At 44.2% G+C, this 20,638-nt stretch overlaps 1 protein-coding gene and 1 long non-coding RNA gene across 4 annotated transcripts in view; one reads left to right on the forward strand and one right to left on the reverse strand.

Moving 5' to 3' along the window:
• Nucleotides 1-20,638, forward strand: part of grin2a (glutamate ionotropic receptor NMDA type subunit 2A) — a 266,902-nt gene that overhangs the window by 164,486 nt on the left and 81,778 nt on the right. For all 3 annotated transcript variants that reach the window (XM_033040431.1, XM_033040432.1, XM_033040433.1), the window contains exon 6: nucleotides 11,903-12,105. In XM_033040431.1, the coding sequence (XP_032896322.1) occupies nucleotides 11,903-12,105 (203 nt within the window). The remainder of the gene's footprint in view (nucleotides 1-11,902; nucleotides 12,106-20,638) is intronic.
• LOC116985597 lies at nucleotides 72-18,667 on the reverse strand. The gene is made up of 3 exons (XR_004415307.1): nucleotides 18,656-18,667; nucleotides 8,088-8,092; nucleotides 72-105 (listed from the first exon to the last, which is right to left on the reverse strand). It is a non-coding gene; the product is annotated as an uncharacterized LOC116985597 (long non-coding RNA).

The following is a 20,638-nucleotide window of genomic DNA, read 5'->3' on the forward strand; positions in this document are numbered from 1 at the left end:
TTTTGGGTGGTGACCCTTCTTCAGACTGATTGTAGGGGGGAGTGGAAGAAAGCTGGAAGAGAGGTGGGGGGGGGGGGGGCAGGACAAACTCTGGCAGGTAATAGGCTGCTCCAGGTGAGATAGAGGTTCACGTGAACCACCTCTAACCTCATCTACTGCATGCTGTGTTCCCAATGTGGCCTCCTGTACACCAGCGAGACAAAGCGTTGACTCAGCAACTGTTTCGTCGAACATTTGCTCTCAATCCACGATGGCCAAAGGGATCTGCCGGTTGTCAACCATTTTAGCTCCTCTACCCATTCCCATTTTGTTCTTTCTGTCCTGGGCCACCTCCCTTGCCGCAAGCAAACGGGAGGAAGAAGACTTTGTATTCCGCTTGGGTAGTGTACAACCCAGCGGTATGAACATTCGATTCTCCAATTTTAGATAACCAGAAAACCATTCCCCTCTCCGTACTTCCCCCTAGACAACCCACCCCCCTCCCCTGTGCCTAGACATGGATCTATTTCTCCCCTCCCCCTCCCCTTCCTTCTTCCAGCTTCACATTTCAGAACTCTTCACACCATTTGTCTTTTCCTCCCTGGCCTTTAGCTGGTATCTTTTTATCAATCCCCCCACCCCCTCACCTGTACCAGACTATTACCTGCCAGGCTTTGTCCTGTTCCTCCTTTCTCCCAACTTTTCACCCCTCCCCCCCACTAATCAGTCCCAAAGAAGGGCCCCAACCTGAAACATCACCGATCCATGTTCTCCAGAGATGCTGCCTGACCTGCTGATTTACTCCAGCACTTTGTGTCTGGAGCTGGTTTGATTATTTGTCTCCACCTCTCCTCCATGCTTGTTCTATATATGCCTCGATTCTTTTATAGGCCAAACATCTAATTCTGTCAGTCTAGATGATGTTTAATAGCTCGACCTCCTCAGCTCTCTAGGGTGGAGAATTCTAAAGATTCACAACTTTCTATGAGAAGAATAATACTGCTAATCTCTGGAAGTATTGCACAACCAGCAATATCTTTGACTGTTCCCCAGTCTTATATTCCCCATGCCATTGACTTGGCCAATGACCTCAGAATCTTATTTCAAGAAGATCGGCTCTTTTGCTTCTGAAATCCAGGGTTTAAAGGCCCAATTTACTCACTTTCCATGTTAACCAATCTCTGCCTTCCTGAAATAAATCTTAATGAAATGCAGAGATGCTAGATTGAGGAAACTGGCCCACACCTTGCTGTTGATGTTTTGTCTTCTGCCTCTCAAATCCCACATGCTTGAGTCTTTGAGTGCTCATGGAAGATGTTATGTTACTGGTTAGAATATTGTATGGTGTTCTGATTAATGTCCCACAGAAAGATAGTTTTGGTACAGAAACGTAATGGCAGTATGATATCAGACACCAAAGAACAAGAATTGATTTCAAAAACTTGGAAGTATCTTATCAACAAGAGAGAGACCCGGGTTTGATCCTGACTATGGGTGCGTGCTGTCTGTATGGAGTTTGTACGTTCTCCCCGTGACCGCGTGGGTTTTTCCTGGGTGCTCCAGTTTCCTCCCACACTCCAAAGACATTTGTAGGTTAATTTGGCTTTGGTAAAGATTGTAATTTATCCCTAGTATGTAGGATAGTACCAGTGTACGGGGTGGTCACAGGTCGGCGCAGACTCAGCGGGCCAAAGGGCGTGTTTCCGTGCTGTATCTCTAAACTAAACTAAACTATACTAAGCAACATGGACCATGAGATACCATTTGCAATGTCCTGATCAGGAATAAAGAGAGTATTTTAGACAATAGATAATAGACAATAGGTGCAGGAGTAGGCCATTCGACCCCTCGAGCCAGCACCGCCATTCAATGTGACCATGGCTGATCATCCACAGTCAGTACCCCGTTCCTGCCTTCTCCCCAAATCCCTTGACTCTGCTATCTTTAAGAGCTCGGTCTACCTCTCTCTTGAAAGCATCCAGAGAACCAGCCTCCACCACCATCTGAGGCAGAGAATTCCACAGACAAACAACTTTCTGTGTGAAAAAGTTTTTCCTCATCTCCGTTCTAAATGGCTTACCCCTTATTCTTAAACTGTGGCCCCTGGTTCTGGACTCCCGCAACATCGGTAACACGTTTCCTGCCTCTAGCGTATCCAAACCCTTAATAATCTTAAATAATATGCCCTTTCATCCTTCTAAATTCCAAAGTATACAAGCCCAGCAGATGACAGTCCCGCCATCCCGGGAATTAACCTGGTGAACCCGCTGCACTCCCTTCAATAGCAAGAATGTCCTTCCTCAAATTGAGAGACCAAATTTTGGATAAAGAATGTGAATGCCTCTTCAGGTGAAATACTTTGCAAAGAAATAGATGGATGTTTGAAACAATCTGCCAAGGAGGAACTGACAAAATTAGCAATTAATGGTTGGTTACCGCACGAGTTGGTAATTTTCCCCATCAGTGTGGGTGTTCAGTGACAGGCTGTGACTCGGGATGTGGATCGAGCTGGAACAGTGGGTGTCTCTCCATGTTTGCCATAACTGGTGCTGTTTAAATGTTGTACAAGTGAAAATGTTAACCTTATAACTGTTGAACCGGACGGTGGGAGAGGGAAACCAAAGCAACTTGAACTTGGGAAGCAGATACATTGATTGATACTTTTCCCACAGCACTAGTTCAAGCTGTAGGTTGTCCATTACCTCTTACATTCTTCCACCTAACAATTGGAGTATTTATTCCCAAAACAAGTGCTTGCTTTGTTTTAACATGTTATGTGTATTATCAATCTTTTGGGAGAGATTGTTAAAGCATAAGTTCTTGTAAATGTACCTTCTGGTACCTTAAGATCCTATGGCAACTCTCAAGTAAGAATTGGAGCATTACTCCTCTTGCTCTGGCCAATCTGTCTCCTTCATACAAGTTTTGTGTGATCAGATATTCTCACATGTTTAAGAAAGAACTGCAGATGCTGGAAAAATCGAAGGTAGACATAAATGCTGGAGAAACTCAGCGGGTGAGGCAGCATCTATGGAGCAAAGGAATAGGTGACGTTTCGGGTCGAGACCCTTCTTCACACTGATATTCTCTCATTATCTCTTACTTTGTGGAATTTTGTGCACAGTTTTGACAGCAGCAATGTTTCCTACAATGATGTGGCAAATGCACTTTAAAAACACCTAAATGCAAGCTAGGACTCTATTCCTTGGAGTGCAGAAGGATGATAGATAGATAGATATAATTTATTGCCACACAACCAGGGTTGGTGGAAATTTGGGTTGTCAGCAGCAGTACAATAATAAAGAGCCCCCTACAGATCATGAGAGGTGATCTTATGGAGGTGTACAAAATCTTGAGAGGGATAGATTGGTTAGACGCACAGAGTCTCTTGCCCAGGGTAGGGGAAATGAGAACCAGAGGACATTGGTTTAAGGTGAGGTGGGGAAAGATTTAATAGCCACCTGAGAGGCAACTTTTTCACACAAAGGGTGGCGATGTATGGAACGAGCTGCCGGAGGAGGTAGTTGAGGTAGGTACAGTCGCAAAATTTAAGAAACATTTGTAAAAGTACATGGATAGGACCGGTTTAGAGGGATATGGGTAAAACGCAGGCAGGTGGGACTAGTGTAGATGGGGCATGTTGGTCGGTGTGGGCAAGTTGGGTTGAGGAGCCTGTTTCCGCACTGTATGATTCTAGGACACTAAGTGGTTCAAAAGCACCTTGGCATGTTCTGAGTTCATGAAACGTGCTACATGGCCCTAGAGGAGAGTACATAATTTAAATGAGGAACTGTGACCACATAAGTTTCTTCCTACTACCCAAAGACGTGCAGGTTTGTAGGTTAATTGGCTTCTAAATATTGCTTCAAGTGTGTAGGAATCATGTAGAGATATTGTGAATGGGTGATCAATGATCATGGTGGGCTATAGGGCCTGTTTCCATGCTGTATCCCAAACTCCATCCTGACCATGTGCTCTTCCTTTGCCTCTGACTTTGTCCCTTCAAATGCCCTCATTTGTGCCTTAGTTCCTCATGCTGTTATCTTCGCCCCACCCCACTAAATAATCCAGCTCTTGCATTACAACACCCCACCCAGTTGCAGGTCTTACCATGCCCACCCCTCTGTAGCCAACCTTTGTCCTGCCCCCCTGACTATGTTAACCCAACCCTCCTTTACTTTCAAGGTCATAATTGCCCCCTGCATGATGCCCCCATACTGCATCCATCTTTGGTTTCTCCCCCATGACCATGACTGCTCTGTTTATCCTCTTTAAATGCAGAGGGTCCAATCAGTAATGCAACACCTTGGGACTGATTCATTATACAACTTAGCACCAGCAGGCTTGTGACAAATCTCCAGGAGCCTCCTGTGCACTGCTCCGTTAATTTGTCTTTCCATGGTGCATAAGGATTTCTAGGCCATGTTCTTTCTTGCATTGCATTTATCACAATGGCCGTGGACTATTCTGCACTGACAGATGAAAAGTAGGCCACTTCCTTTTCCTTTTTTATCACTGACACTACATCCCTTGATGAGCAGAACATTTAAGTTTCTGCTGCTAAGATTGCCTGACTGCAGGAATGTTTGTTGTCTAAGGCCCCTGTCCCACTTAGGAAACCTGAACGGAAACCTCTGGAGACTTTGCGCCCCACCCAATGTTTCCGTGCGGTTCCCAGAGGTTGCAGGTGGTTGCCGGAGGTTGCAGGTAGTGGAAGCAGGTAGGGAGACTGACAAAAACCTTCGGGAACCACACGGAAACCTTGGGTGAGGCGCAAAGTCTCCAGAGGTTTCCGTTCAGGTTTCCTAAGTGGGACAGGGGCATTAGTCTTCACCATATTTCATGCGCTCACTTCTCGTCCAGCATTATAGAATTGGGTCAACAGCAATACACCATTGGGCCGAGAATATTTAATTCTCCACAAAAAAAAGACTACTTTGTATCTGCATTCGGGCAGAGGAACTAAGAATTAGAGGGTAGAGGTTTAAGGTGAGAGGGGAAGGATTTAATAAGAATTTGAGGGGCAACCTTTTCACAAAGGGGATGGTGGGTATATGGTATGAGTTGCCAGAGGTTGTAGGTAGACACAAAAAGCTGGAGTAACTTAGCAGGATAGACAGCATCTCCGGAGAGAAGGAATGGATGACGTTTCGGGTCGAGATCCTTCTTCAGACTCTTCAACTCTTCGAGTCTGAAGAAGGGTCTCGACCCGAAATTCACCCATTCCTTCTCTCCAGAGATGCTGCCTGTCCCACCGTTAGTCTAGCTTTTTGTGTTTATCTTTGGTTTAAACCAGCATCTGCAGTTCCTTCCTACATAGAGGAGGTAGGTAGGTCCTATAACAACATTTTAGAGACTTTTGGACAGGTGCATGGATTGGAAAGGTTGGGAGGGATTACAGAGGCAAATGAGACGTGCTAAGATTGGGGAACCTTGGTCGTCATGGATGAGTTGGGCCAAAGGGCTTGTTTCCATGCTGAATAACTATGGTTCTATCTGCATTTAGTTGTACATTCGTGCTGATGGTGAGGTTTATCTTAAGCTTGTTGCGTATATTATTGATTATATATCACTATGTGATACATTTGGAGGATCGGTGATGATCTGTGAAAATGTTCTGATATGCTATGGATTTGATCTGCCCTTTATCTGTTGAGATATGGCCAAGCGGGCTTCATCGTATTCAGGTAACCCTGTCTGTACAGCTCTTTGTAACTGCACTCTGTGAATGTACAGGACACATTGGGCATGAGATTTGTCCTTGGTGGAAGTGCAGAATGGGTGGTGAAAGAGTAGAGTACGATGAGAGCGCTCTCCCAGAAGATCGATGCAGGACCTCGTGGCAGCGGACTTTTATAGGTCCCCGGATCTCAAGGGGCCGAACCACATGGGGGTGGTCTCTTTACAATCCAATTACAGATATCGATTAACCCCATACATAACAGACATTTCCCTAACCCAATAATGCAGTGGCTAATACATTGTATTACAGTGTTTCTGCGGGGAAGCAAACATCACAACATTTACCCTGATATGCAAGAAAACCAGAAAAGGTTCAATACCTCATCCAATCAACATTCAGTAATGTAAAGTTTTGCAACATTATTTACAATAATTTACAAAGTGTATGTCTGGTTTGCAGTCATCCAATCCATTCTATGCATTTCGCACCTAATTGTCAGGGTCTGCAGATGTTCCCATTCTCTTCCTGCAGCTCAGATCTAGGCTCTAGACGAACTGGCACCATTCTGCAGCTTGTCCCATTTCTACAGAGAGCACTTTCAAATTGATCAAATGGCCTAGCAGCCCTGAAGCCTTTACTCAATTTTAGAGTCCTAGCCTCCCCAATTTGATCAGATTAACAGGATGAGATGATTTATGTTTAGTTTGTGCCGAGGTACAGTTAAAGCTTTTGTTGTGTGCTAACCAGTCAGTGGAAAAACAATACGATAACAATTGAGCCATCCACAGTGTACAGATACATGATAAAGGGAATAACATGAATAACATGAAAAAAGCCAATATAATCTGGTCAAAGGTAGCCCGAGGGCCTCCAATGGGGTAGATAGTAGCGCAGTAGCTCATGATGGCATGTGTAGGAAGGAGCTGCAAATGCTGGTTTAAATCGAAGATAGACACATAATGCTGGAGTAACTCAGTGGAGCAGGCAGCATCTCTAGAGAGAAGGAATGGGTGACGTTTTGGGTTGAGACCCTTCTTCAGACTGATGGCATGTACTACATTTATCCCATATTGTCCCTGCTGATGCATTTCAGATGGCAATTGTGAGTTAAATGTATTATTTATGGATCTGGATCATTAAAGCCAGGCAGGGTAGATTCAGCAGGTTGCATTCCTTAGTGGACGTCAGTTAACCAGAGGGCTTTGCAGCAATCCAAAAATGCTGATACAAAAGCCTTTTTTAATTCCAACTAGATTTAATTACTTGAATTTTAGTTTGGTTTAGTTTAGTTCATTATAATTATTGTCACATGTACTGTGGTACAGTGAAAAGCTTTTTTGTCGCGTGCTATCCAGTCGGCGAAAGGACTGTACACGATTACAATCAAGCCATCCACGGGGTACAGATGCAGGATAAAGGGTATAACGTTATCGCAAGATAAAGTCCAGTAAAGTCTGATGGGAGGTCAGGCCCGCTCTTTAGTTGGTGAGCGGACGGTTCAGTTGCCTGACAACAGCCGGGAAGAAATTTCAATTCCCCCGCTACTTTGGTGGGATTTGAACATGATCCCGGATCAATAATCCAGAGCTCGAGATCATCGGTCGAATAATGTAAACATTCATTCCAGGCATTGACTCGAGAGATTATCACAGCAAAAACTGAACACAAGACAATGTGATAAATATGCAGACAGGATGATACTCAGAAAGAATACTGTCATAGTCAACAGATGGTACACTCTTTTCTGATCTTGTTTTGATTAAATTGTTGATCCAGGGCAAGGTCTGCTGCAAACTTGAGCAAACTAGTTATTTTCATTTTCAATGTGTACTGGTCTTGAACCGAGTACAATATTTATTCAATATATGAAACTGGATCCATTCGTATGTGTTAAAAATGACACAGAGTCAGCACTGGAAGTAACATTGTCAACATTGGAAGTAAAGCAGTGACACTGAAGCAGCTAACAGCAATCTTGGATCTACAGCCATTTTATCTGGTTATTTATCCCTGATGTGTACCTGTGTATTTGTGTACATCACAGTCATAGGAAAGTTCAGCACCAAACTGGCCCACCATGACTATGCCGACTGTGATGCCTAACTATGCTTGTCAAATTTGGCCACATCAGGCCCATCGGCCTCTACCCCGTTCCAATCCAAGTACCTGTCCAAATGCCTTTTAAACATTGTAATAGTATATACCTCCACAACCTCATCTGGCAGCTCATGCATCATATTTGCCGCCCTCTGTGTGAAATCCTACTCCATAGATATCCTTTAAATTTCCCCCCTCTTACATTAAACGCATGATCCCTGTCCCTTAGTTACAGACCACGCAACCCAGGGGAAAATATCTGATTATTGTATTTTGCAACTATCTGTAAGATTCCCTACCATGCTCCTACATTTCAGAGAACATAAACCCAAACTATACAATCTCTCCTTATAATTACATAGACCCAGGCTATCCATTCTCTTCTTATAGCTATATAGGTCCAAACTATACAATGTCTCCATGTAACTACATAATCCAAACTATCCAACCTCTCTGTATAGCTACATGAACCCAGTTTATCCAATCTCTCTGTATAACTACATAAGCCCCATCCATCCAATATCTCTGTATAACCACAGGCCTCCTTTCCAGGCAACATTCTCGTGAATCTCTTCTGAACTCTCTCTATTGCTACCACATCCATCCTGTAGTGTGGCAACCAGAACAGTACTTGCTACTCTAAATGTGATCTAACCAATGTTTTGTACCGCCCAAATCTACTTGTTGCCTCGGCCTATGAAGTCAAGCATGCCAAATGTCTTCTTCACCTGTCCATTTTTAGAGAAGAATTGATTTGCACCCCAAGGTCCCTCTACAATAAACGCTCCTAAGGAACCTGTGATTTACTTCATACGTCCGACCAGAATTTGCCCACCCAACGTGCATTACCTTACATTTAGACATACAGTGTCGAAACAGGCCCTCTGACCAGCGTACACACCATACACCAGCACTATCATACACACTAGGAACAGTTTACAATTTACAGAAGCCAATTAACCAATAAACCTGTACATCTTTGGAATGTGGGAGAAAACCTGAGCGTCCACAGGGAGAACGTACAAATTCCATACAGACAGCACCCAAAGTCAGGATCGAGCCCGGGTCTCTGGCACAGTAAGGCAGCGATTCTACCGCTGCACCACTGTGCCACCCCTGGATTTGTCTGGATTGAATTCCATTTGCCACCACTGTGCCCAACATTCCAACTGACCAGTGTCCCATTGTATCCTTAAGCAACCTTCTTTGTCGTCTACAATTCCACCAATTTTGGGGGCTGTTTAGCCCATCCCTCTGAAATACCACAACCATTCCAACTCTCATCACACCCACAGCCCTCCCCGCACCCCCCCTCCCCAACCCCCCCCCCCCCCCCCCCCCCCCCACACTCCCTACATCCTCCCCCAGATACATTCATTCCTAAATCTAGGCCCTTTTGTAATAATTGCAAAAGACAGCTAACTGACAGTAACCTTGTCGCCACCAAAACGTGGCGACACTTATGTATTGCCGAGGTGAGGTCTGCTGAGTGATTTTACTGTGCCTAGATAAGATCATAAGTGATAGGAGTAGAGTTACTGTGCCCCGGGAGTAGAATCCCGGGAAACCGCGGTCGCGCGCGGCACCCCAGGATTTTGGGATGAACATAATCTTTGCGCGCCATCTGTGTAACGCGCAAATGAGGCCCAAATGGGACAGGCCCTTATCTCAGCGGGTCAGGCAGCCCCTCTGGAGAAAAGGAAAAGGTGACATTTTGGGTCCAGGCCCTTCTTCAGACTGAGAGTCAGGGGAAAGAGAAACGAGAGGTTACATAGACGGTGATATAGAGAGATGTAGAACAAATGAATTAAAGATATGCAAAAATGTAACGATGATCATAGAAACACTCCATTGTTGGCTGTTGGCCAGGTGTTAACGAGTTATATAGACAATGAAACTCACCAGGACGACAGTGAAACTAGTACAACAACGAGGGTGGGGGAGGGATGGGGAGAGAGGGAATGCAAGGGTTACTTGGAAAAATCAATAATCATACCGCTGGGTTTTAAGCTGCTCAAGAGAAATATGAGGTGCTGTTTCTCCAATTTACGTTTGGCCTCACTCTGACAATGTCAAAGCTGGGTCTTCAAGTGCAAAAGCTAAAATGTTAAAAAGGCCTCATCTGTATTCACTCAGATAGATATCCAGCTGATCTAAATGAAACTGGAAAGGGGGCTGCACATATGTCCGGAAATCATAATCTGTATTAATTTTCAGCTGCAGATAAAGCATGTGAAAATATCAAATATCACCATATATGGAATACTGCATACTGCAGACCAAAAGTCTTACAATGAAAATAGAGAATTATTTTTGCACATAAGTGCTTGGACATTTCCCTCGTATTTATTTCTCAGCGCTGAATAAGGTAAGGAGAGGGAGTTTTATGGTATTCTCAATCAAGAGGGTCTGTCCTCAAAATATTCTTCACACCCTTTGACATTGGGGAACCTGTGGGTGTTGCTTTGCCAGCGGTAGAGTTGCTGCCTTACAGCGAATGCAGTGCTGGAGAACCGGATTTGATCCCGACTACGGGCACTGTCTGTACGGAGTTTGTGCGTTCTCCCCGTGACCTGCGTGGGTTTTCTCCGAGATCTTCGGTTTCCTCCCACACTCCAAAGACATACAGGCATGTAGGTTAAGTGGCTTGGTAAATGTAAAAATTGTTCCTAGTGGGTATAGGATAGTGTTAATATGCGGGTATCGCTGGTTGGCACGGACCCGGTGGGCTGAAAGGGCCTGCTTCCGTGCTGCTTCTCTAAACTAAACTAAACTAAACTAAAGCTGTAACTGATTTTAATACCTTTTAAACTCTTTGACTACTAAACTAAAGGTAGATATATATTTTTAATTAAAAATGCAAAAAAGTTAACTGAAAACCAAAAAAAACCAGCATTAAACTCAAACAAAGTAACTAAAAAAGTTAACTTGCTTCTGTGCATCCTAGGTTCATTGCCCATAAAAACAGTAGGGGTCTAACCAAAGACAAAATCTGAAAGCTAATAATAATCCATGGAAATGCTGAGGAATTTCAGCAAGACTGGGCCCCACTTCTTTCACATGCATTCTTTCACATTTCACAAGGTATGCACATTAGCCTGGGACTCACTTCAGCTTAAATGCGTGATTCCAGATTGTCCTTATCAGAAATATTGGTATGTTTGCTATGTTGATGTGATTTGACAAAAGATTGACATGATTCCACATTAACAAACAGGCTCTATTGCCTTGTTCCTCCATAGCTCAGTAGACTCCTTCAACGATACAACCCTCATGATCACTCCACTGCTTCCATCTGACCCTTTCTTCTCGTCTCATCATTGTCATAAATCATATGGTCATGAGTGATAGCAGTAGAATTAGGCCATTCGGCCCATCAAGTCTACTCCACCATTCAATTATGGCTGATCTATCTCTCACTCCTTACCACATTCTCCTGCCTTCTCCCCATAACGACTGGCACCTTACTAATCAATTGCTGTCTATACCTTTAGCAACTTGAGCTCCTCGCCTCGCCTATATATTTCTTTCTCCTCTCAGAAGCTTCTTAAAATATTTTTGGTTTGCTCAAGCTTTGATTAGGTGCTCCGGTTTCCTCCCACACTCCAAAAACGTACAGGTTTGTACGTTAATTGGCTTTGTTAAATAGTAAATTGTCCCTAGTGTGTAGGATCGTGTGCACGTATGGGGCGATCGATGGTCGTCGTAGACTCGGTGAGCCGAAGGGCCTGTTTCTCTAAAGGTTCAAGTCTGCATGGAGACACAGGAAAATGCAGATGCTGGAATCTTGATCTTCTCCAGCAGTTTTTCTTTTTGCTGTTGATTGCATGCACTGAAAATGTTTTTGGGGGGAGGGGGGGTGTGGGAGGGAAGGGAGGGAAGTCAGTCTCAGTCTACCCCACGACAAAAGGGGGAGGAGTTGTACAGTTTGATAGCCACAGGGAAGAAGGATCTCCTGTGGGGTTCTGTCCTGCATCTTGGTGGAACCAGTCTGTTGCTGAAGGTACTCCTCAGGTTGACCAGTGTGTCATGGAGGGGGTGAGCTGTATTGTTCAGGACAAAATGCAGGTTTCTATTGGCAAAACTATTGCTTGGAAAAATGTGAGTCAACACATGAATAACTTTGATATCTTCCTCTTACAGGTTGGGAAATGGGAGAACAGTAGACTGACTCTCAAACATCCCGTGTGGCCGAGATTTAATTCTTATGCAGACGAAGAAGCGGATGACAGCCACCTTAGTATTGTAACACTAGAGGAAGGCCCCTTTGTGATTGTGGAGGATGTGGACAAGCTTACTGGAACTTGTGCAAGAAGTAATGTCCCATGTAGGAAAAATATGGCTATGTGAGTAAAATCAGTGTTCATTTTCATTTGCAACATGAGAGCTAATTGTTTTTAATGCAGTGGGTTCCACCGAAACTTCACTCTTGCATTTGTAGGATCAATTCCCAATATATTTTAGTGCTTTAACTCAATAAAATGGGAAGCAGGTAGTTTAACGATTTGTACATAGCAACCTGGTCAACCATTTTGACCGAGCCATATGCCTCATTGCCAATAGCTTTATTCTTCTTTCTGTTCATCATTCTTCTTCTTTCTGTACATCAGAGCGGCTAGCCTTCTATGCAGCCGCTCTGTGGTCGCTAAGCTTTGGACATTCTTCTCAGTGATTAGCTTGGCAAAGCATCAGTAATCAAGAACTTTTCATGCAGCTCCATTGGGAACTTCACAGATCACATTTTGGTTTGTGACAATCAGTTTGAAAAATCTTGGCCAATTCCTGATTTTTAGCGAGAGGTCCAAATAGTGCTTGAAATGGATGATTGTTTATTTGTTCTTGCATTGTAAACTATCAATGGCATAAGACGACATTGTTTTGCAGTATCCATTCACGTTTGTTTTAGTGCTGTGCCTGTTTCCCACTTTGATTTATTTCCACTGTCAGTAGGCCATTCTATTCCTCATTTTACTTCGGAGTCACGTGAGTGACTACGTGAAGAACCCCGCCATGACGCATGCGTGTCATATCGCTTCACGCTTGCGAAACGACAGGCGGGGTGGAGTGTCCCCCGCAGCGGTAAGTTTGAAACCGCGACCTGCAGGTAAGTGATTTACTCTGCGGTAGTTTTTGTCCCCGCGCTGTTTTTACACAGGGGGGAAGCTGGACAAAATAGTGTGCACAAGTGCTGCGAGTAAAGCTGGCTGGGGAGGACCGCGAAGTTGCGGGAGCCAGCAGCAGCTGAAGGCACAAGCCCCGTAAGGGATCAGCTGTGCCGACTTTTGGTCCCGCGCCGGCCAGAACACCACGGTCGGGCAGGAGACTATTCAAATGGGGCCGTCGACTTTTTGGACAAGTCGAAAACGGCAGGAGATGGGGTGGAACGACGTTCCCCCGTAGCGACAATTTTAACTTGGACCTGCAGGTAAGAGCTGCGGTCTTTTTGTGTTTTTACCATGCCAATTACAGGTGGAGGAACCAACAGGCTGCGACAAAGCTGGTGGGCTAGATGGGATCAGCTGTGCCCGATGTCACCTCCGCACCGGCCAGATCCACTCCACGGCAGTAAGGACAAAGCTGGTGAGGGAGGACCGCGGAGCAGCGGGCAGCCAGCAGCAGCCAGCGGCACTCGGATCAACGATAGTGGGATCAGCTGTGCCCGATGTCGCCTCCGCACCGGCCAGATCCACGCAGCCGGGCGGAAAGGCTAGACACAAAAACAAACAAGGTCGTGGACTCAGAGAAGTCCGACTTTGAGCAACCGCGGGCGGCCAGCGACCGAGAGCGCTGGAGCCGGATGGAGCGGTGTGTGGAGCATTTGCTCCAATGTGACAGACTCCGGGAGATGGAGTCGGGTCACTGTGGGCCCTATGATAAACCCACAGCAGTACCTCTTGAAGGGCTGCACAGTGCCTCTACCTCATCAGAGGGGAGCACTGCGGGTCAGTTCTGGGCTGACCTGGAAGAGGGGTCCGCAGAAGGAAAGACAAGTGTGCAAGGGGTGCAGGAACAAAAGAACCTACTGGACTAATAAAATGGACTCCAACAAACACTACAGCCAAAGACAGCACCCCTACGCACCCACCAGCAGAACTGGTGAAAGCTCGAAGGCCCGGTATTCAAAACATGAGTCTTTTTAGGCCATGGCCCAGGCCGGCCTTCTTGGAAGATGCGGGGACCTCCAACGCCAACCAAACCGAAAATCCAGACACCAGCGCAACAACAGCAGCGAAGAACCTACAAAAAGAAGTTAACCTGCCACTGGTATGGAGGTAGGTGGGTCTGGTTCCCAACAAAATACAGGGAGCATGGAGGTTGGGGGGAGACTACACTCTTTTCTGAATGCATGGAGCATGTTAACAATCGATACTTTCATCTTAAGCAGTATCCAGGGATATACAATAGAGTTTATACACAAGTACAGCCCTCCAGTTCAACATATACCGAACCGAATGTTCGTGCCTTCTGATAAAGAAAAATCAAAAGCGCAAGCTGAACTGGAGCGGCTTTACATAAAAGGTGTAATTGAGAAAACTCAACACGAACCATTAGAATTCGTGTCCAATATATTTATCAAAAACAAAAAAGATGGTAGTTGTCGCATCACCATAGATCTGACAAAATGGATACCTTTGTTACTGCTAAACAATTAATTTCCAAAGGTTACTTCATGGCCAGCATCGATTTAAAAGATGCTTACTATTCAGTGCCTATACGAGGTGACCACAGATGTTACTTAAAATTCAACTGGATGGGCAACACTGGCAGTATAAAGCACTGCCAAATGGGTCATCAGCCCCAGGCTGTTCACAAAAATTTTGAAGCCAGCCCTAGGGTTTCTACGGAAACGTAAACACATGGTCATGGCATATTTAGATGACATACTCATTGTGGGCAAAACTTTGGAATTGGCCAAACAAACTGTAACAGCCACAAAACAGTTATTTGAAAAACTGGGATTTATTATCCATCCAGTTAAATCTAAACTAACGCCTTCCACTACTATGGACTATTTGGGGGTTTCACCATTGACTCAGTTCACATGTAGGTGACTCTGCCTAAGGGAAAGGCTAGAGATTTAATAGAGGCTTGCATAACCTCATTGACATCAGCAAACCATCCATCAGATTGGTAGCACAAGTAATTGGCAAATGGTGGCTGCCTTTCCAGCCACACAATTTAGACCTCTACATTACCAAAACTTACAGAGAGCAAAAATACAAGCACTCTAAATTAATGCAGGTCACTTTGACAGTCCTATGAAACTACCAATCAAGCTAAAATGGAATAAAATGGTGGATAGATAACATCTGGCTTTGTTCCAATCCAATCATTGTCAGTAACCTTTCCATGGTACTACAAACTGATGCCAGTGCACTTGGGTGGGGAGCCACCAATACCATCACCAGCTGTGGAGGCAGATGGACTGCTCAGGAGGCATCATTATTACTCACACTGGGCCTAAACTACCTGGAAATGTTGGGTGCATTCCATGGCCTAAAGTCATATTGTACTGGATCATATCACCAGCATGTTAGACTACAGATAGACAATACCACCGTGGCAGCATACATTAACCACATGGGTGGAAACAAATCGACATCATGTGACAATCTGGCTAATACAATTTGGCAATGTGTAGCCAGAGAGATATTTGGATATCAGCCACTTACCTACCAGGAAGACTAAATTTAGTGGCAGACACCAGGTCACGCAAATTTAATGAAAACACCGAATGGATGTTGAATAAAAAAGTATTTGCTGATATTACAGCAAAATATGGAACACCAGATATCGATCTATTCGCATCCAGACTTAACCACCAGTTAGCAAATTATGTTTCATGGGAACCAGACCCTGGGGCAGCGGCGACAGATGCATTTTCGCTGCATTGGGGGGGAAATTGTTTATTTACGCATTCCCTCCTTCCTGCCTCATCAGTCGGGTATTAAGGAAAATACAACAAGACTCTGCGTCTGGTATTGGTAGTACCCGATTGGCCTACTCAACCATGGTTCCCAATGGTATTAAACATGGTATTAGAACCATGTATCACCATCCCACATAGACCAGATTATTGCTACATCCCGTAACAAGGGATAGCCACCCATGCCATAAACATTTGAACTTATTAATTTGTAGATTTTTAAAAACACCTCTACTACAACTGGGACTGACGGACCGAACAGTGAACATGATCTCGGCGGCCCAAAGACAGTCAACTAAAAAACAGTATCTGGTCTATATCAGGAAGTGGGCGATGCACTGCCATAAAAACAACATCACCTACAGAGACATGAACATCCTGTCTGTTCTGGAATATCTGGCAGGCCTCCACTATGATGAGGGGCTCAGTTACAGTGCCATCAACTGCGCCAGAAGTGCCCTATCGACTTACCTATGGCAGGGGACAGAGCGTTACTCTGTTGGGACTCACCCACTGGTAACAAAACTTATGAGGGGAATTTTTAATACTAATCCCCCAAGAACCAGGTACTCCCAAATATGGGATGTAAGTATTATCCTGAAGATGCTCAGGAATTGGACTCCAGCAACAGCTCTGTCCCTACACAGACTGACATTAAAAACAGTCATGCTAATGGCATTGGTCACGGCACAGAGGATACAGTCACTGCATAAACTAAGACTGGACAACATGACTTCCTCAACAGAAAATATTACGTTTCATATCTATGAGTTAGTAAGCAGAACAGACAGGGATCAGCAGGCCTCAATATACAATTTAGGTCATACCCAAACAGATGACCGTCTGTGTATAATAAGACATCTGTCGTTATACATGGAGAAAACGAAAATCCTAAGAGGTAATGAGAAGGCACTTTTTGGTCAGCCACTAGCAACCACACAAAAGAGTGACGGTCCAGACCATCTCAAGATGGCTGAAACAGGTGCTAACACAGGCTGGGGAGGATACTAATATTTTAAAATCTCATTCCACCAGGGCTGCAGCTACATCGGCAGCGATACAGTTGGATGTACCAATGGACCAAATCCTCAAGGCAGCAGGATGGTCTGGGGGAAAAAACATTCCAATTATTTTACAATAAACCTGTAATGAAACCTGGAACGTTTGCAGAAACAAATTTAAGTTCTGTAAATTAATTTAAACCCATAAAAAGGGGTTATAAATTTGTGTTAATAAATTTTATGATTTCAATGTCGAATTCATGTCCAATTTATGTTAACACAATTCTTCCTACAGTCATCAAAGCAGACGTGATGCATGGACTCGTTTCCACGGCATGAAATCACAGAGCTTTAAAATCTTCACGTAGTCACGCACGTGACTCCGAAGTAAAATAGTAAGATTAAACGAGAACTTACCAGTTTGAAGTTTGATCTGTATTTTATGAGGAGTTACGATGAGGGATTACGTGCCCTCCGCTCCCACCCTGATCATATACTTAACTGGTATCTCTTCTCTAATCTTACTATGTTTAGTCATTACAGTTATCTGTGATTTCACACCGCTGCTTTGAAGAATGACACGCATGCGTCGTGGCGGGGTTCTTCACGTAATCCCTCATCGTAACTCCTCATAAAATACAGATCAAACTTCAAACTGGTAAGTTCTCGTTTAATCTTACTATTAATTCCTATTTATCTCCCTCCCCTATTTATGAATGTGTTTGATGTGATTTCCTCAAACAGCAGCAAATGCCACCTTGTACTCCACGGATTCACAACTGCTCCTTATTCTCTGTTCTGTGACCTTGTCTAAGCAGTGCCATGTTTCCTGGAGAATCTATGGGTCAATTTGTCAGTGAAGCCTATTTTCTGTCAATGGATAAAAAAAGTGTGTTGAAGTGGGGTGAATATAAATAGAGTTGTAGAATGATACAGTGTGGAAACAGGCCCTTCTGCCCAACTTGCTCACACCAGCCAACATGTCCCAGCTACAGGTACACTAGTCCCATCTGGCTACGTTTGGCCCATATCCCTCTAAACCTGTCCTATCCATGTACCTGTCTAAGTGTTTTTTGTGAAACATTGCGATAGTACCTGCCTCAACTACCCCCTCTGGCAACTCGCTCCACACACCCACCGCCCTTTGTGTGAAAAAGCTATCCCCATGGTTCCTATTAAATCCTATCCCCCTAACATTAAACGTTTGTCCTCTAGAGGCTATTAATGTTAGAGGGTGATGATAAAATTGAACTCATTCGTTTTATTTAGTTTAGTTTATTTATTGTCACATGTACAGTTAAATCATGCTGTACATGAGGACAATAGATCCTCTTCTGAAACAACACACATATTACTTCACCACCTGGCAACTTACAAATCTCTAAAAACTCTGATCTTGGCCCAATGAGATGTGCAATTTCTTATATTCCCTATTTAAGGTGATGGCACTGGAGTGGGGGTCGGCCTGGCCCAGCGTGATGGCCTCTGCTCCTTCCACCACCACTCTGCTGCACTCATTTACCTGGCCATTGTAGGGCCTTCCGTACGCAGCCCTTTGCCTTCACCATGATCTGCTACGACCACAAATGTGCCGTACGACGGCTCCAACAGCAGCCGCTCCACTTTCAGTGCACGGAGATGGGGGGACGTCACCTCAGGGAGCATTGAACAAAGAAAAGTAGGAATGGGCTATTCTAGCCTTTGAACCTATGCTTGCCATTCAATACAATCATGGCTAATCCTCTATCTGGATGTCATATTCCCACTCCTGACCCCAGCTCTTGGTGTCTTTTGTGCTGAGAAGTGCATCTGGATGAATCTAGATAAGTTGGTGATAAAAAAGGGAATGGCAGACTCTGGTGATGGTATAAATGAAGGAATCTTGGGAAAAGGTGCTTGCATTGAACAGGATGGGTTGAATGGCCTGTTTCGGCACTACATTTTCCATGTCATTCAGTTTTCAGTGACGATAGACACAAAATGCTGGAGTAACTCAACGGAACAGGCAGCATATCTGGATAGTAGGAATTGGTGACATTTCGGGTCGAGACCCTTCTTCAGACTCTTAGTCTCCTAGTCTGTAAAAGGGTCTCAACCCGAAACATCACCCATTCCTTCTCTCCAGAGATGCTGCCTGTCCCGCTGAGTTATTCCAGCATTTTGTGTCTATCTTCGGTGTAAACCAGCATCTGCAGTTCCTTCCTACACTGTTTTCAGTGACCATTGACATGTTTGCTCAAGTGAAGAATGAGAAGAATTTTAGAGTGTTATAAATCCGTTAATCCGCTCATAAAAACAAATGCCCTGTTCAGCTGGACGTAATGTAGTGTTTTAAAAGAATGTGCAAAGCCTAATTATAAACAGCCAGTTCTATAACTTAGATCACAGTACTTTGCATCCTGTCAGCAATCTATTATAAGCACTAATCCCAAAAGTGAAAGTGTATCTATTTATGACACTGTGATTAATTCTGTGCACTTCTCCAAAGCCTTGAGGGGAAATCTTGCCTGTACACAATAACCAGTGGCACAGAAGCAGAGCATTGATTTGGTGATCTATTGCAAGATAAAGACACAAATAGATGGAGTTTTTAATAAGGCCATTGAAATTCTAACTAAACCTAGATACCATGGGGCAGAGGGATAAGTAAAGAAGCAAAAGATGGATTCACAGCTGGGTGCAAATGTGATATTAGAATCCAAATGATAGAGATTATGGCTTGAAATATTGAATTCAGCACTGAGTCTGAAAGACTGTAATATTCAGGAGTATTCCTCAAGCTTCAATGAAACAGGGCAAGGGGGCTGGAGGTAGATAAAGGAATTATGGTTCAATGGTTTATTTATTATCACCTTTATCAAAGTACAGTGAAGTACTTATTTTGCAGACAGATCAGCAAGACTATCACCTTACATAAGCACAATCCCGGGGTGAGTACAGAATGTACAGAACAGCCCACTGAGTCTATATGCAAGAGTCACCATTTTGGCGCCATTTTACAGTCCCAGTTGCAGCCGGCCACAACCTCCTCAGTCGAGGGCAATAATGGATAGACAATAACAGCTGGAAATGTCAGGAGTGGCCACACCCTCCCTAAGGACAAATGAAAAAATAAATTAAATTGAAAAGAGTACAAGCAAATTGTTGTTTCACCTAGAGAGAGATTTGGAAACTTGGAAGATGGGGATGAAGAGTTATATCCCTTGGAAAGGGGAGGAGAGTATTGGGGATTCAATGAGGAGTAGTTCAGAGTGCTATACAAGGGATAGCTCTACCAGAATGCTGAAAGAGTGAATGGAGAGGAAGATTTGCTTGGTGATAGACTAGAGGCTGATCTCTTGTACCCTTGAGGCTGCTTGAGGTGGAAAGATCAGACAGAGGGGGAGAGAAATAAGAGGGAAATGGGATGGACATGGTTGGGAGCCTTTTCAGTTGTGGGAGAGGAAAACCCTCAGCTGAAGCCCAAGGAAGGTACAGTATATCATATATATTGTAATCAAAGGTGGAATCATCAGAGTAGACATGACCAGGACAACAAACCTGAGCCAATGGAATAAAGTCTTAAACTGGGAGCGGTTCAGGGGGGAAGTGTAGCCAATGTTATTAAAAGAGTCAGTAGATTTAAGGTAAAGATTATTTGAAACTATTGTCACTTAAACCCACCCTGGATCTAGCTTTGACTTATGATCCTTTTACCCCACCATTAACTAGGCTTACTATGAAACTCAATCCAACGAATGGCTTTATTAAGAACAATTAAGCTCGGTCCATTTATAATGTTGCTGTGTAATGGATCACCAAACATAAAATATCTCCAGAAATGAATATGAAATAGTTGTGGAAAGGGAGAGCATGAGATTTTTAGTTTAGTTTAGAGACAGCGCGGAAATAGGCCTTCGGCTCACCGTGTCTGCACCGACCAGCGATCCCCGCACATTAACACAACCCTAC

Source organism: Amblyraja radiata, chromosome 22, assembly GCF_010909765.2.
Source record: "Amblyraja radiata isolate CabotCenter1 chromosome 22, sAmbRad1.1.pri, whole genome shotgun sequence".
In the NCBI taxonomy this organism is placed as follows: domain Eukaryota; kingdom Metazoa; phylum Chordata; class Chondrichthyes; order Rajiformes; family Rajidae; genus Amblyraja; species Amblyraja radiata.